The following is an 18095-nucleotide window of genomic DNA, read 5'->3' as shown; positions in this document are numbered from 1 at the left end:
GGTGTGTCTGTGGGTGTGTATGTGTTTGTTTGTCTGTATGTCCAGGGTGTACCCCGCCTCACCCTCTATGACTGCTGGGATAGGCTCCAGCCCCTCGCGACCCTTAATTGGACTAAGCGGTTGTAGATGAGTGTGTGTATGTTTTGTGGCTGTAGAAGAATTTCATTTGTGGAAGATGGGACAAAAATTGCTCTTTTGACAGTAAAGGTTGCTGACCCCTGACCCATTCATAAAATTTTCATCATACTAGTCTGAGAAGCAGTAAGTATAATTGTTGCCCAAAAATGAGAGATATTATAGAGCTTACCAGCAAGAATAGACAAATGTAGTAAATAACAAGGGTAAAGGCTATGTTTAATTTATTTCATTTATATAGCACCAAATCACAACAAAGTTGCCTCAAGGCGCTTCACGCAAGTAAGGTCAAACCTTACCAACACCTAGAGCAAGCACACAGACGACAGGAAAAACTCCCCCTGATGATTTGAGAAAGAAACCTCAAGCAGACCAGACTCAAAGGGGTGACCCTCTCCTTGGGTCATGCTATAGACATAATTGACAAAACAATTTACAAAATGAATATACAGGAAGTTTTGCCCATACGCAGGATGGGAGGCTTGCAGAAGTAGATACCACTCCCATCTCTGGATGGAGCCGCACCTCAAACAGAGATAAAACAGAATCAGGCATCAGAAAGACAACAAATACAGTATAATTTGTCAGCATTAAGCAACAAGAAAAACAGAAGAAATACTAAGGTGATCGCCAGCCAGTAGCCCTAAGCTTCACTAAAAGACCCAGAATTTAGATAAAGTTGAGGCCATGTCCTGCTCCGTTTCCTAATAAAATTAATTTAAAAGAGTAAAAAGCATAGTAACATACTATGCCAGTTTGCTAGCCATACAAAAGGGAAAATAAGTGCGTCTTAAGTCTGGACTTGAAAGTCTCTACAGAATCTGACTGGTTTATTGATGCAGGAAGATCATTCCACAGAACAGGGGCACGATAAGAGAAAGCTCTATGACCCACAGACTTTTTTATGTTTGGACTACATAAGACAAGCACAAGGCCAGAATTACAGAAAAGTGAAGTATAAGGTGCACAGTACATTTACATAAAAGCAGAGGATCATGTAAAAAATGTTTATAACTTTACATGCATTCAACACAAAATGAAAACGTTCTGTCATGCGCTAGGGTCTCTTGCTTGCCTCTATTGGTGGTTGGCTCTCACAGCGGTATTGTATCACTTCCTGTTCCGGAGCACAGCGGTGTTTTGCTGTATCTGTTAGCTGTTTAATCTGCGCAGTTAGATTGATCTAGATAACTAGATAACGATTTGTTTCACAGTGTAATCTTCACGTGCCTTAACTAAAGCACTCCCTCTGCTGAATCACCTCTAAATTATTTACACATTATGCACTTTGTGTGTTTTTAGGAATCCGCTAGCTTAGCGCAACTACTAGCTCTTAGCCGATTTAGCATGGCGGCTTCTCCTGTCTCTCCCGCACTTTTCTGCTCTGGGTGTGAAATGTTTAGTTATTCCTCGGCCTCTTTTAGCAGTAATGGTACTTGTAATAAGTGTAGTGTATTCGTAGCTTTGGAGGCCAGGCTGGGCGAATTGGACACTCGGCTCCGCACCGTGGAAAATTCTACAGCTAGCCAGGCCCCTGTAGTCGGTGCGGACCAAGGTAGCTTAGCCGCCATTAGTTCCCTTCCAGCAGATCCCGAGCAGCCGGGAAAGCAGGCAGACTGGGTGACTGTGAGGAGGAAGCGTAGCCCTAAACAGAAGCCCCGTGTACACTGCCAACCCGTTCACATTTCTAACCGTTTTTCCCCACTCGGCGACACACCCACCGAGGATCAAACTCTGGTTATTGGCGACTCTGTTTTGAGAAATGTGAAGTTAGCAACACCAGCAACCATAGTCAATTTTCTTCTGGGGGCCAGAGCAGGCGACATTGAAGGAAATTTGAAACTGCTGGCTAAGGCTAAGCGTAAATTTGGTAAGATTGTAATTCACGTCGGCAGTAATGACACCCAGTTACGCCAATCGGAGGTCACTAAAATTAACATTGAATCGGTGTGTAACTTTGCAAAAACAATGTGGGCCCCTCCCCAATCGGACCGGGAGTGACATGTTTAGCCGCATGTTCTCCCTGAATTGCTGGCTGTCTGAGTGGTGTCCAAAAAGTGAGGTGGGCTTCATAGATAATTGGCAAAGCTTCTGGGGAAAACCTGGTCTTATTAGGAGAGACGGCATCCATCCCATTTTGGATGGAGCAGCTCTCATTTCTAGAAATCTGGCCAATTTTCTTAAATCCTCCAAACCGTGACTATCCAGGGTTGGGACCAGGAAGCAGAGTTGTAGTCTTACACACCTCTCTGCAGCTTTTCTCCCCCTGCCATCCCCTCATTACCCCATCTCCGTAGAGACGGTGCCTGCTCCCAGACCACCAATAACCAGTAAAAATGTATTTAAGCATAAAAATTAAAAAAGAAAAAATAATATAGCACCTTCAACTCCACCACAGACTAAAACAGTTAAATGTGGTCTATTAAACATTAGGTCTCTCTCTTCCAAGTCCCTGTTAGTAAATGATATAATAATTGATCAACATATTGATTTATTCTGCCTTACAGAAACCTGGTTACAGCAGGATGAATATGTTAGTTTAAATGAGTCAACACCCCCGAGTCACACTAACTGCCAGAACGCTCGTAGCACGGGCCGAGGCGGAGGATTAGCAGCAATCTTCCATTCCATCTTATTAATTAATCCAAAACCCAGACAGAGCTTTAATTCATTTGTTCATCCAAATTGGAAGTCCCAAAAACCAGTTTTATTTGTTATTATCTATTGTCCACCTGGTCGTTACTGTGAGTTTCTCTGTGAATTTTCAGACCTTTTGTCTGACTTAGTGCTTAGCTCAGATAAGATAGTTATAGTGGGCGATTTTAACATCCACACAGATGCTGAGAATGACAGCCTCAACACTGCATTTAATCTATTATTAGACTCAATTGGCTTTGCTCAAAATGTAAATGAGTCCACCCACCACTTTAATCATATCTTAGATCTTGTTCTGAATTATGGTATGGAAATTGAAGACTTAACAGTATTCCCTGAAAACTCCCTTCTGTCTGATCATTTCTTAATAACATTTCCATTTACTCTGATGGACTACCCAGCAGTGGGGAATACGTTTCATTACACTAGAAGTCTTTCAGAAAGTGCTGTAACTAGGTTTAAGGATATGATTCCTTCTTTATGTTCTCTAATGCCATATACCAACACAGTGCAGAGTAGCTACCTAAACTCTGTAAGTGAGATAGAGTATCTCGTCAATAGTTTTACATCCTCATTGAAGACAACTTTGGATGCTGTAGCTCCTCTGAAAAAGAGAGCTTTAAATCAGAAGTGCCTGACTCTGTGGTATAACTCACAAACTCACAGCTTAAAGCAGATAACCCGTAAGTTGGAGAGGAAATGGCGTCTCACTAATTTAGAAGATCTTCACTTAGCCTGGAAAAAGAGTCTGTTGCTCTATAAAAAAGCCCTCCATAAAGCTAGGACATCTTACTACTCATCACTAATTGAAGAAAATAAGAACAACCCCAGGTTTCTTTTCAGCACTGTAGCCAGGCTGACAAAGAGTCAGAGCTCTATTGAGCCGAGTATTCCTTTAACTTTAACTAGTAATGACTTCATGACTTTCTTTGCTAATAAATTTTTCCTTTAACTTTAACTAGTAATGACTTCATGACTTTCTTTGCTAATAAAATTTTAACTATTAGAGAAAAAATTACTCATAACCATCCCAAAGACGTATCGTTATCTTTGGCTGCTTTCAGTGATGCCGGTATTTGGTTAGACTCTTTCTCTCCGATTGTTCTGTCTGAGTTATTTTCATTAGTTACTTCCTCCAAACCATCAACATGTCTGTTAGACCCCATTCCTACCAGGCTGCTCAAGGAAGCCCTACCATCAATTAATGCTTCGGTCTTAAATATGATCAATCTATCTTTATTAGTTGGCTATGTACCACAGGCTTTTAAGGTGGCAGTAATTAAACCATTACTTAAAAAGCCATCACTTGACCCAGCTATCTTAGCTAATTATAGGCCAATCTCCAACCTTCCTTTTCTCTCAAAAATTCTTGAAAGGGTAGTTGTAAAACAGCTAACTGGTCATCTGCAGAGGAATGGTCTATTTGAAGAGTTTCAGTCAGGTTTTAGAATTCATCATAGTACAGAAACAGCATTAGTGAAGGTTACAAATGATCTTCTTATGGCCTCAGACAGTGGACTCATCTCTGTGCTTGTTCTGTTAGACCTCAGTGCTGCTTTTTTCATACTGTTGACCATAAAATTTTATTACAGAGATTAGAGCATGCCATAGGTATTAAAGGCACTGCGCTGCGGTGGTTTGAATCATATTTATCTAATAGATTACAATTTGTTCATGTAAATGGGGAATCTTCTTCACAGATTAAGGTTAATTATGGAGTTCCACAAGGTTCTGTGTTAGGACCAATTTTATTCACTTTATACATGTTTCCCTTAGGCAGTATTATTAGACGGCATTGCTTAAATTTTCATTGTAACGCAGATGATACCCAGCTTTATCTATCCATGAAGCCAGAGGACACACACCAATTAGCTAAACTGCAGGATTGTCTTACAGACATAAAGACATGGATGACCTCTAATTTCCTGCTTTTAAACTCAGATTAAACTGAAGTTATTGTACTTGGCCCCACAAATCTTAGAAACATGGTGTCTAACCAGATCCTTACTCTGGATGGCATTACCCTGACCTCTAGTAATACTGTGAGAAATCTTGGAATCATTTTTGATCAAGATATGTCATTCAATGCGCATATTAAACAAATATGTAGGACTGCTTTTTTGCATTTGCGCAATATCTCTAAAATTAGAAAGGTCTTGTCTCAGAGTGATGCTGAAAAACTAATTCATGCATTTATTTCCTCTAGGCTGGACTATTGTAATTCATTATTATCAGGTTGTCCTAAATGCTGCAGCTAGAGTACTGACAGGGACTAGAATGGGAGAGCATAGCTCACCCATATTGGCCTCTCTTCATTGGCTTCCTGTTAATTCTAGAATAGAATTTAAAATTCTTCTTCTTACTTATAAGGTTTTGAATAATCAGGTGCCATCTTATCTTAGGGACATCATAGTACCATATCACCCCAATAGAGCGCTTCGCTCTCAGACTGCAGGCTTACTTGTAGTTCCTAGGGTTTGTAAGAGTAGAATGGGAGGCAGAGCCTTCAGCTTTCAGGCTCCTCTCCTGTGGAACCAGCTCCCAATTCAGATCAGGGAGACAGACACCCTCTCTACTTTTAAGATTAGGCTTAAAACTTTCCTTTTTGCTAAAGCTTATAGTTAGGGCTGGATCAGGTGACCCTGAACCATCCCTTAGTTATGCTGCTATAGACTTAGACTGCTGGGGGGTTCCCATGATGCACTGAGTGTTTCTTTCTCTTTTTGCTCTGTATGCACCACTCTGCATTTAATCATTAGTGATTGATCTCTGCTCCCCTCCACAGCATGTCTTTTTCCTGGTTCTCTCCCTCAGCCCCAACCAGTCCCAGCAGAAGACTGTCCCTCCCTGAGCCTGGTTCTGCTGGAGGTTTCTTCCTGTTAAAAGGGAGTTTTTGTTATGTGCCGACGCGGGTTGAGGAGCGGACCTGCGTCTGACTGAACCCAGCGCTAAATAACCAGAAAGCGGTTCCAAAAACAAAACATTTATTCCCCTTTCTGTGCAATAATTGTGTACAACATAAGATATGGCTTGTCTGGCGGAGTGAAGGACGGTGCGCTCTCCAGCGCCCAAAGGGATTGAAGCCTGGCGCTTCTGGACTCACATTCACCGCCAAACACCCCCCAGGTGGACATGACAAACTAACTCTGTGAAGGATAGAAGAGGTGAGGTAAGTCAACAGCTACAACTAATATCCTTCAAAGGCACACACTATCAGCAACACATTCAGGTCTGAATTTAAGCTTTATGTAAATGAGCAGCTTCTCACAACAGGTGGAGGATCATCAGTCCGCACGCCACGGCCGTGAGAAGAGAGCTGCACAATTCTCATCAATGTTCAAATATACTGCGTAACAAAATACCAAATTACTATTAACACTTATTCAGACAATCAATCACCTCTGATGTGTGCTGACAGCATGTGTCCCTCACCCGTCCTCCTTCACAGGCACGATGTGTCAAACCCAGGCGCGGTCCTCAGCGTCTCACAAACGAACGTCACAAGGTCGAGTTCCCGGCAATTCTGCTTGAACCACTCATGGCTTAAATGCAGAACGCCATCTAATTATCTGCTTCAGCTGAAAGTCCTTAAGTCTGCACGTGAGCATCATCCACAGGTGCTGCGAGTCATTAGGCCTGCACGTGGACATCCTCCACAAGTGCAGCCAATAATGTTGATGAGGGTGAAGGATTCTTCTGCCAGCACCTTCTCCACAGACAAAAACCAGTTTGCATACCACCTCGAGAGCAAAGAAAAGAAAACAACACAAAAACATCCAGCCAAACCCCCCAACACACAACAGTACCCCCCCATCAACGGGAAGCCTCCCGGCGACCGAACAAACCAGGCCTGAGAACAGCACCTCCCTCCGGGGTCCATGACAGCAAGCAGACGGCGTAACGCTCCCAAGGTCCACAGCAGACAGCAGGACAGGGTACCGTGGCTGGAAGGCCAGCTGGCATCAACAAAACCCCAAAAAGTCCCATATACAACCCAACATACAAGAAAAACACAAAACCCACCCAAAACCTCCCCAGGGGACCGTCCCATCCAACCCCAGGAAGAAAAGAAAAACTCCCAAATGCAAAAACCCAACACAGCCCCAACAACACAATACAAACACAAAGTCACAAAGAAAAACAACAACCAACCCCCCCCCAGAACGATATGCAGCTCAACCCCCCCCCCAGAAGACCTTTACCGCCAGTTCTAGGAGAGACAACCAAAACCGGAATCCCACAGAGGTCCCCAGGTTTACATGGAGGAGCAGCGCCCCCCAGAGGACCGTACCATCAACCCCAGGAGGCCCCCTCCCCACAACCCAGGAACCCCAGACCCGGCCACACTTGGTGAGTCGGCCCCACAATCAGTTCCCCCCCCCCCCCCCCCAGAGGACCGTCCCATCAACCCTGGAGGTGGAACCTGGAGGGAAGCATAAAAACACAAAAATCCAACCCCCGGCGGACTTCATTAAAACACCCCGGGGGCAAATAAAACAACTGGAGAACCCTGTTACCTCCCCCAGCACCCCGAAAGACCCCAGATCACTCCCAGAGCCAGTCGTTAGCTCCATTTTGGCGAACGGCACAAAATTACTAGGCCGGGGAAGGAAACAGGAAAAACTAACCCGGTCCCAACCCCGAAGCGCAGCGGAAAACCGGAAATACGTCCGGTGCCCCTACCCAACCATACCACCAGCCTATCGGGAGGGGTGGAACTACCGAAATGGCGAACGGCAACAGATCGGCCCACCCCTCCGACTGAGGTATGTTCCCGCTGCACCACACCCCGGTAACACCAATGACGAACGGTCAAAGGCCCACCGAGGCTGGAGTGGAACCGGGCCCTAACCAAACCCAAAAAAAACGCCCCTGACAACCCCCCCCCCTAGGTGCAGAGATCTTCTGAGAAACACTCAGCGTGACCAACCTGCACCACCCCACAACCCACAAGACGAACGGTCTTAGGGCAAGTGAGGTTGGGGTTAGGGAAGCAGGGAAATAAAAAACAACAAAACAAAACGACTCAATCCCAAACAGAAAATACCTACGTTCAAATGATAAAAACCGACGATTTGCTGAGTCCAGCCGAGCTCCGACCCGCCAGTCGTTCACTCCACCAGAACCGCCTCTAAACACCCAAACAATTTATAACCCCTCACAAAAAAAAAAACAAAAACAGCCCACATAACTAATTATGTTTTTTTTTTTTTGTGTCCATTATTGTGCCTGTACCAGAACACCTGGAGATACGTCATCACTATCTTTCTTGACGCTTATGTGACCGGGGCAATATGGCGGCTTCAGCTCTTCCGAGCTGCATGGGCTCATCCCCAAGAGGAGCCAGAGGTCCCATCGGAGGAGTCTCAGTGGGGCGAAGAAGAGGCAGCCCAGATCTGTGTCGGGGAAAGCCCCGAGACGAAAAGACCCACTCTGATGTCCGCCCTCTCTCGCGTCCACGCTCCTTTATCCGATCATCTAGATGAATAACTAAAGATATTAGCTCATCTAAATCGTTTGGTTCGTCACGGACTGCTAGCTCGTCTTTTAATGAATCGTTCAATCCATCCACAAACACTCCTCTTAAAGCTGCGGTATTCCAACCGGACTGAGCAGAAAAAATTTGGAAATCCACGGAATAATCCGCCGCACTCCGCCTCCCCTGCCTGAGATTCAGCAACCGTTGGGCAACGGTATTTGTTTTCACCGGATGGTCAAAAACCAATCGGAACTCCCGGGAGAAATCCTTAAAGGATCCTAACAATGGAGAGTTATTACTCCATAACGCAGTGACCCAAGCTAAGGCGTCACCTCGGAGCAAATTTGTCACATATGAGACACGGCTACCATCAGAAGAGAAGGAAGCCGGTCGCTGAGCAAAAACCAGAGAACATTGCATCAAAAACGGAGCACAGGCTTCAACGTTTCCCGCATAAGGCTCCGGATGACAAATAATTGGTTCGGAAGCCGAATCTCTGGGTGACGGAGTTATCTGCACCGGTATCGATGGTGCCGCAGTTGGAGCAGCAGGAAGCGGAACGGCTTGCGCTGCAAGCTCCGTAACGCGGGCATCTGTTTGTTTAATTTGGTTTGCGAGATGCTGTAATTGCTCCCATATTTTCTCCAAGTGTTCTTGGACTCTTTCGGCAAACGGAACCGCTTCTGCCGCTGGGTCCATTTTAGAATGGCCGGGAACTACTGTTATGTGCCGACGTGGGTTGAGGAGCGGACCTGCGTCTGACTGAACCCAGCGCTAAATAACCAGAAAGCGGTTCCAAAAACAAAACATTTATTACACTTTCTGTGCAATAATTGTGTACAACATAAGATATGGCTTGTCTGGTGGAGTGAAGGACGGCGCGCTCTCCAGCGCCCAAAGGGATTGAAGCCCGGCGCTGCTGGACTCACATTCACCGCCAAACACCCCCCAGGTGGACACGACAAACTGACTCTGTGAAGGATAGAAAAGGTGAGGCAAGTCAACAGCTACAACTAATATCCTTCAAAGGCACACACTATCAGCAACACATTCAGGTCTGAATTTAAGCTTTATGTAAATGAGCAGCTTCTCACAACAGGTGGAGGACCATCAGTCCGCACGCCACGGCCGTGAGAAGCGAGCTGCACAATTCTCATCAATGTTCAAATATACTGCGTAACAAAATACCAAATTACTATTAACACTTATTCAGACAGTCAATCACCTCTGATGTGTGCTGACAGCATGTGTCTCTCACCCGTCCTCCTTCACAGGCACGATGTGTCAAACCCAGGCGCGGTCCTCAGCGTCTCACAAACGAACGTCACAAGGTCGAGTTCCCAGCAGTTCTGCTTGAACCACTCATGGCTTAAATGCAGAACGCCATCTAATTATCTGCTTCAGCTGAAAGTCCTTAAGTCTGCACGTGAGCATCATCCACAGGTGCTGCGAGTCATTAGGCCTGCACGTGGACATCCTCCACAAGTGCAGCCAATTATGTTGATGAGGGTGAAGGATTCTTCTGCCAGCACCTTCTCCACAGACAAAAACCAGTTTGCATACCACCTGGAGAGCAAAGAAAAGAAAACAACACAAAAACATCCAGCCAAACCCCCCAACACACAACAGTTTTTCCTTCCCACTGTTGCCAAGTGCTTGCTCACAGGGGGTCGTTTTGACCGTTGGGGTTTTTCTGTAATTATTGTATGGCTTTGCCTTACAATATAAAGCGCCTTGGGGCAACTGTTTGTTGTGATTTGGTGCTATATAAATAAAATTGATTTGATTTGATTAGATTTGCAAATGCAATATTGTTTGAATACATGTGCATGATGTAATGATTAATACTACGCTGAGGCTCACTGTCGGAGGCTCTGAGCTTCCAAATACCTGGGGCCACTACCTTGGACCAGGAGGACCAGTAACAAAAATGGGTGCTACTGGTCCTGATCAGTAGGCTCAAAAAAATATTTCTTTAACCCTGATGTTCGGGCCGTCTCTTGTTGGAAAAACATGATAAATGTTTAAAAAAAAGAATTTGCACATCAGATTACATAACAGGGTCAAATCTTTCACATGACTTCTACAACGTGGAGATGAAATTTTGAGGAAATCTTTTTTTTTTCGTTCTCCACCATGAAGCATGTAACTGTTGGTGTATCAGGCAAAAGTTGAACTATGTCCAGTGTCTCCAGTCATAGCCACACACACTTATAGCTCCTTCAGAGATGTCATGATGTCTGGGAGGCTTCCTTCACTAGGGGCTTGTTGTTGTCACTTGTTGTTTGAGACCTGTGTACTCTCACAATATTTACGAAATAGACTACGATACTGTTTGTATTGCTTAATAATGAATAATGTAAATTAAGTCCATGACAAAGTGAGTGACTTGGAAATGTATACGTATATCCCGTGACCTTTTTAAAGAAAACTTAACTTATAAAAGTGATGATTTAGTTGTTATAAATAAAGGGGGCACATACTTATGCACACCACTGTTTTGGCTTTGATATTTTATTTTTTATTTATGTTGTTGAAGAGATTTGTTTTCAGGGTGTCGTGAAAATATTAAAATGTGTAAACACTCAAGAAGGCACAGTCTTTGGCTTTGTGGATGTTGATTTTGTTTTTAACTTCTACAGCTTTTTGAGCATGCATAATTTAATGCACACTGAGCTAAATAATATTTTCTATTTCTACTTTGTGTGGTGTCTCTGCTTTCAGGAAACTACTTTAAAAACAGTTCAAAATTTTTTTTTTAAGTCATTCATATAAAATGACATGCTCTTGTTTACACTTTTTTTCATTTTCCAATGTCATGATTTAGAAGGTTTTTCAAAGCCATTGTCACACAATCACTTGTGTTGCAGAAGAACAGCACGAAGTTCTTAAAAACTCAAAAAGTGAACAGGAGGTGCTTCATCAGAAATGGCAGACTGCAGAGCAGCGCTGTAAAGAAGCTGAGGTAGGTTTCATGTGATAATTACAGAAACTGAGCTCTGTGGTACTGTGCACTCTCTGCATTGACTAAACTATTGCTTTAATTCAAAGATCAATCTGACAGCAGCAGTACAACAAAGTAAGGAAGAATGTGCACAGATCATCCAAAGCAAAGACGTGAGCTTGCAGGAGCTCAGCAGAATTAAGAATCAACAAGAAGAAAAACTGGAGCAGATTAAGAGAACCATTCAGGAACTACAAAGCTCTTTAACCTCAGAGAAACAGAAGTATCTTAAGTCCTGAAGATATACAACATTTTTCCAGACAGCCGTTATGTATTTATTTTGATGTCATGTTGCTGTTTTGATTCATTTTCAAGGGCTGATGAACTTGAAAATAGACTAATGGCAAAAGACAAAGAACTGGAAAAGAAAAGCATCATTTTAGGTAAGCATCTGTGAGTGTGAAGTGTTGGATTTATTTGATGGTCTGACAAAAAAAGAAAATATTTGTGTGTGTGTGTGTGTGTGTGTGTGTGTGTGTGTGTGTGTGTGTGCGTGCGTGCGTGCGTGCGTGTGTGTACAGAGAAGGCCATGGAGCAGAGTACAAAGAAAGATGGCCAAATCAAAATCCTCAAAAATGAACTGGTAAACATCAGTTTCCTACAAATAAAATTTTCTGTGGTTCTTAAGCATTTGTTCATGCAAAGCACTTGCCTACTGCAGATGACATGAAAATACTTGCATTATTGTTTATGTAGAACATCAAATCAAAATCCATCGAGTCCACAATGGCTCTGATTGGTGTTACTGAGGATCGAGTGTCAGAACTCACAGCTGAGCTTTTGAGGAAAACCGAAGAAGCACATGTGCTCAAGGTGAAAGCAGTCATGTTTAATCTGCGATTTAATACTAACATGTACCGGGGCAATGTTTTATTACATTTTATAATGAATGTATGTGTTATTTATTTTGATACAGAATGAAGCTGAAGTGGCAGTTGCTGAAAATAACCACCTGAAGAATGCTTTCAGCGTATCTCAAAAGGAAAATGAAGCTTTGCAGCAGAAATCCAACACATCCGAGGTTTACACATTATTTTTGGTGTCTTCTGAAAATCACGCTCAGTGTTTTTGATTTGGGGTTTACTGTTCACAGTGCACATAACATACTTTATTTTTCATATCTATAGATAAAACTGCATGAGGTGGAGGAACAGTTGCTTCATGAAATCAAGAGAAATGAAGAATATGCATGTCAGGTGGAGCAGCAGAGAAAAGATATCGCACTGCAAAAGTGAGTTCCATATTGCATATACTGTATTAATTTGGTGTAGCTTTTAATGTCAGCTCTTAAATGTGTGTGTCATTATAAGAGTAAAGTACGAAGACCTGCTGTCTACCCTTAATGAACTGCAGTCTGAGAAGAAGGTTGTTGAAGAGCAGCTGGAGAATGGATCCTTGAAAGTGAAGTCTATCGAATCAAATGTGAAGGTCTGACTAAAATCATGATATATTATGGCATTTTGGCATATACATAAGATTTTGCTGTGCATTGAGACAGTTTATATCTCAATTTTTAAAGCACTTTTTTTGTAATATGAATGACAAACTGGTGTGAATGTGTTTGTTTGTCTAAATGTGGACCTGCGACAGACTGGCATCCTGTCCAGGATGTACCCCGCCTCACACCATATGACTGCTGGGATAGACTCCAGCCCCCTTGTGATCCTTAATTGGAGTAAGTGTGTTGGGAAGGTGTCGTAGCACGGACCCACAACAGGGGGCGCAAATGAACGGACAATGAATAAGCCAAAAAGTAACAATTTAATGTTGTGATAATACACAACTAAATACACAGAAATTGCAAAGTCAATTGACACCAGGTGACGTGTGGGCAGGCTCGAAGATAGAAGACCCCCGACGAGAGAGAAGCCGCGTCCCACACGGCTTCCACCACCAACGGTCTGAAGAACACCGGAGCCGCCAAGTCCCGAGTCCCCAGGTGGCCTCTGTCTTCGGCTGTCGACCCTGGTACTGCTGGCAGAAAGCAGAGACAAGATGAATGAGTGTGAGTCCGCACACTCAGTAATCCACAGTCTGTACACAGTTAGGAGGGAGCACCTCCACCTCCAATCACACACTCGTGCAGCTCCTGATTAACCACTTATCTGGTTTGGAGTGTGAGGCGAAGCCGTCGCTGTCACACCAAACGCCAATCCCACAGACAAGGAAAACACCAGGAAAACGGCTGCAACAGAAGTTCAGATTATTACTCGTGTTAGTCAGCAGAGAAATTACCTCTTCAGTAGTCGATTTCTCGGCGAGGAGGTGGAGTTGCAGTCCGGCCTTTATAGTGTTGATGATGATGATGTTGAACGAGTGACAGCTGGCGCAGAGGATGAATGACAGCTGTCACTTCTTCTGGGTCTGGCGCCCTCTCGTGCTTGGAGCCCGCACTCCAAGCAGGGCGCCCTCTGGTGGTGGTGGGCCAGCAGTACCTCCTCTTCAGCGGCCCACATAACAGGACCCCCCCCTCAACGGGTGCCTCCTGGCGTCCGACCAGGCTTGTCCGGATGTCTCGTGTAGAAATCGGCCAGATATTGGAACCCCCGGCCCTTACGACGGACGTCCAGGAGCCTGCGGACTGTCCAGGCAGGCTCCCCGTCAATGAGCCGGGCAGGAGGCGGCGTAGGTCCCGGAGCACAGAGGGGCGAGGTGTGGTGTGGTTTCAGACGGGACACATGAAAAACAGGGTGAATCCGCAGTGAAGCCGGGAGTTGGAGCTTCACTGCGGCCGGGTTGATGATCTTGAGGATATGAAACGGACCGATGAACCTGTCTTTCAGTTTTGGGGAGTCAACACAGAGAGGGATGTCCTTGGTCGAGAGCCACACCTCCTGCCCGGGCTGGTATGTGGGGGCCGGGCAACGCCGGCGGTCCGCATGAGTCTTGGCCCTTGTCCGGGCCTTTAACAGGGCAGAGCGGGCGGTCCGCCACACCCGGCGGCACCTCCTGAGGTAGGCCTGGACCGAGGGCACACCGACCTCTCCCTCCACCAGCGGGAACAATGGGGGCTGGTACCCCAAACATGCCTCAAAAGGGGAGAGGCCGGGAGCAGACGAGACTTGGCTGTTATGGGCATACTCGATCCAGGCCAGATGGTGACTCCAGGCCGCCGGGTGCGCGGAGGTGACGCAGCGAAGGGCCTGTTACAACTCCTGGTTAGCCCGCTCTGCCTGGCCGTTTGTCTGGGGGTGGTACCCGGACGAGAGACTCACGGTGGCCCCCAGCTCCTTACAGAAACTCTTCCACACCTGCGAAGAGAACTGGGGACCACGATCTGATACTATGTCCGATGGTATCCCATGCAGCCGCATGACGTGGTGGACCAGGAGGTCTGCCGTCTCCTGGGCCGTCGGGAGCTTCGGGAGGGCCACGAAGTGGGCCGCCTTGGAGAACCGGTCCACTATCGTGAGAATGATGGAGTTGCCCTGGGACGGCGGGAGGCCCGTGATGAAGTCCAGGCCGATGTGAGACCAGGGGCGGTGAGGCACCGGCAGGGGTTGGAGGAGTCCCGAGGTCCTCCGATGGTCTGCCTTGCCCCTGGCGCAGATGGTACAGGCCTGGATGTAGTCCCGAACGTCGGTTTCCAGGGACGCCCACCAGAAGCGCTGCTGGACCACTGCCACGGTCCTACGCACTCCTGGATGACAGGAGAGCTTGGATCCGTGACAGAAGTCCAATACGGCAGCTCTGGCCTCTGGTGGGACGTACACTCTGTTCGTGGGGCCGGTCCACGGGTCCGGGCTCCTTGCCAGGGCCTCCCGGACGGTCTTCTCCACGTCCCAGGTAAGGGAGGCCACGACAGTGGACTCGGGGATGATGGTCTCGGTGGGGTTCGACAGCCCCGCCTTGGCTTCCTCTTCGTGCACCCGGGACAACACATCCGATTTCTGGTTCTTGATCCCGGGGCGGTACGTGATCCGGAAGTCAAAGCGCCCGAAGAACAGAGACCAGCGGGCTTGCCTGGGGTTCAGCCGCTTGGCGGTCCGGATGTACTCCAGGTTCCGATGGTCTGTGAAAACCGTGAAAGGCAACGACGCCCCCTCCAGCAGGTGTCTCCACTCTTCAAGAGCCTCCTTCACCGCGAGGAGCTCCCGATTGCCGACGTCATAGTTCCGTTCAGCTGGGGTCAACCTGCGGGAAAAATAGACACAAGGATGGAGAACCTTATCAGCCTCCACGCTCTGGGACAGCACGGCTCCTATCCCTGAGTCAGAGGCGTCCACTTCCACTATGTACTGGCGATCAGGATCAGGCTGCACCAGAACTGGTGCAGTCGAGAACCGGCGTTTCAACTCCTTGAACGCGGCTTCGCACCGATCCGACCAGGTGAAGGGGACCTTGGTGGAGGTCAGGACAGTCAGGGGGCTAACTACCTGACTGTAGCCTTTAATGAACCTCCTGTAGAAATTTGCAAAGCCGAGGAACTGCTGTAGTTTCCTGCGGCTTGTTGGTTGGGGCCAATCTCTCACCGCCGCAACCTTGGCCGGATCAGGGGCGACGGAGTTGGAGGAGATGATGAACCCCAAGAAGGACAAAGAAGTGCGGTGGAACTCGCACTTCTCGCCCTTCACAAACAGCCGGTTCTCCAACAGCTGCTGTAGGACCTGACGTACATGCTGGACATGGGTCTCAGGGTCCGGGGAAAAGATGAGTATATCGTCCAGATATACGAAGACGAACCGATGCAGGAAGTCCCGCAAGACATCATTTACCATAGCTTGGAACGTCGCGGGGGCGTTAGTGAGGCCGAACGGCATGACCAGGTACTCAAAGTGACCTAATGGGGTGTTAAATGCCGTCTTCCATTCGTCTCCCTTCCGGATCCGAACCAGGTGGTATCGGTTGCGAACCGTGATCTCGTTCAGCCCTCTGTAATCAATGCATGGACGGAGTCCGCCGTCCTTTTTGCCCACAAAAAAGAAACCAGCACCCATCGGGGAGGTGGAGTTCCGGATCAACCCGGCAGCTAAAGAGTCCCGGATGTAGGTCTCCATTGATTTGCGTTCCGGACGTGAGAGGTTGTACAACCTACTGGACGGGTACTCAGCGCCCGGGACCAAATCGATGGCACAATTGTACGGTCGGTGCGGGGGAAGAGTGAGCGCCAGATCTTTGCTGAAAACGTCAGCAAGATCATGGTACTCCTTTGGTACTGCCGATAGATTGGGGGGGACTTTAACCTCCTCATTAGCCGTCGTGCCGGGAGGAACCGAAGATCCTAAACACTCCCGGTGGCAGGTTTCGCTCCACTGCGTCACAACCCCGGACGGCCAATCTATCCGGGGATTGTGCTTCACCATCCATGGAAATCCCAAAATCACTCGGGAGGTAGAAGGTGTTACATGGAACACGATCTCCTCCCTGTGATTTCCAGACACAACCAAGGTCACTGGCTGTGTCTGATGTGTGATTAATGGAAGCAGGGTGCCATCTAGTGCTCGCACCTGCAATGGTGCCGGCAGAGCCACCAGGGGGAGCCCTACTTCCTTTGCCCATCTGCTATCCAGCAGATTCCCTTCCGACCCCGTGTCTACCAGTGCTGGGGCGTGAAGGGTTAAATCCCCACAAAGGATCGTTACTGGGATTCGTGCAGATTTGCGGGGGTTCCCCGCGTGCGTGTTATGGCCCACCCTTAGCCCAGTTTCTAAGGACGGGCGTTGTAGTTTGACCGTTTTGGGGCAGTCCTTCTGCATATGCTCACAAGAGCCGCAGGCAAAACACTCCCCGCGGGCCAGCCTCCTTTGTCTGACGTTTGTTTTTATTTTGGCCCTGCTCGTGTCCATAGCTCGTGTCTGGGGAAAACCTGGTCTTGTTAGGAGAGACGGCATCCATCCCACTTTGGATGGAGCAGCTCTCATTTCTAGAAATCTGGCCAATTTTCTTAAATCCTCCAAACCGTGACTATCCAGGGTTGGGACCAGGAAGCAGAGTTGTAGTCTTACACACCTCTATGCAGCTTCTCTCCCCCTGCCATCCCCTCATTACCCCATCCCCGTAGAGACGGTGCCTGCTCCCAGACTACCAATAACCAGCAAAAATCTATTTAAGCATAAAAATTCAAAAAGAAAAAATAATATAGCACCTTCAACTGCACCACAGACTAAAACAGTTAAATGTGGTCTATTAAACATTAGGTCTCTCTCTTCTAAGTCCCTGTTGGTAAATGATATAATAATTGATCAACATATTGATTTATTCTGCCTTGCGGAAACCTGGTTACAGCAGGATGAATATGTTAGTTTAAATGAGTCAACACCCCCGAGTCACACTAACTGTCAGAATGCTCATAGCACGGGCCGGGGCGGAGGATTAGCAGCAATCTTCCATTCCAGCTTATTAATTAATCAAAAACCCAGACAGAGCTTTAATTCATTTGAAGGCTTGACTCTTGGTCTTGTCCATCCAAATTGGAAGTCCCAAAAACCAGTTTTATTTGTTATTATCTATCGTCCACCTGGTCGTTACTGTGAGTTTCTCTGTGAATTTTCAGACCTTTTGTCTGACTTAGTGCTTAGCTCAGATAGGATAATTATGGTGGGCGATTTTAACATCCACACAGATGCTGAGAATGACAGCCTCAACACTGCATTTAATCTATTATTAGACTCTATTGGCTTTGCTCAAAAAGTAAATGAGTCCACCCACCACTTTAATCATATCTTAGATCTTGTTCTGACTTATGGTATGGAAATAGAAGACTTAACAGTATTCCCTGAAAACTCCCTTCTGTCTGATCATTTCTTAATAACATTTACATTTACTCTGATGGACTACCCAGCAGTGGGGAATACGTTTCATTACACTAGAAGTCTTTCAGAA

At 46.5% G+C, this 18095-nt stretch overlaps 1 protein-coding gene across 2 annotated transcripts in view; it reads left to right on the top strand.

The window, feature by feature from the left end:
- Positions 1-18095, top strand: part of sycp1 (synaptonemal complex protein 1) — a 44196-nt gene that overhangs the window by 11409 nt on the left and 14692 nt on the right. For both annotated transcript variants that reach the window (XM_034166011.1, XM_034166010.1), the window contains exons 12-19: positions 11140-11234; positions 11321-11496; positions 11589-11656; positions 11795-11856; positions 11970-12086; positions 12190-12294; positions 12401-12504; positions 12584-12701. In XM_034166011.1, coding sequence (XP_034021902.1) covers positions 11140-11234; positions 11321-11496; positions 11589-11656; positions 11795-11856; positions 11970-12086; positions 12190-12294; positions 12401-12504; positions 12584-12701 — 845 coding nt within the window. The remainder of the gene's footprint in view (positions 1-11139; positions 11235-11320; positions 11497-11588; positions 11657-11794; positions 11857-11969; positions 12087-12189; positions 12295-12400; positions 12505-12583; positions 12702-18095) is intronic.

The sequence above is a fragment of the Thalassophryne amazonica genome, chromosome 3 (assembly GCF_902500255.1).
Source record: "Thalassophryne amazonica chromosome 3, fThaAma1.1, whole genome shotgun sequence".
NCBI lineage: Eukaryota > Metazoa > Chordata > Actinopteri > Batrachoidiformes > Batrachoididae > Thalassophryne > Thalassophryne amazonica.
The sequence above is the reverse complement of the archived record's forward strand: the minus strand, read 5'-3'. Positions and strand labels throughout refer to the sequence as shown.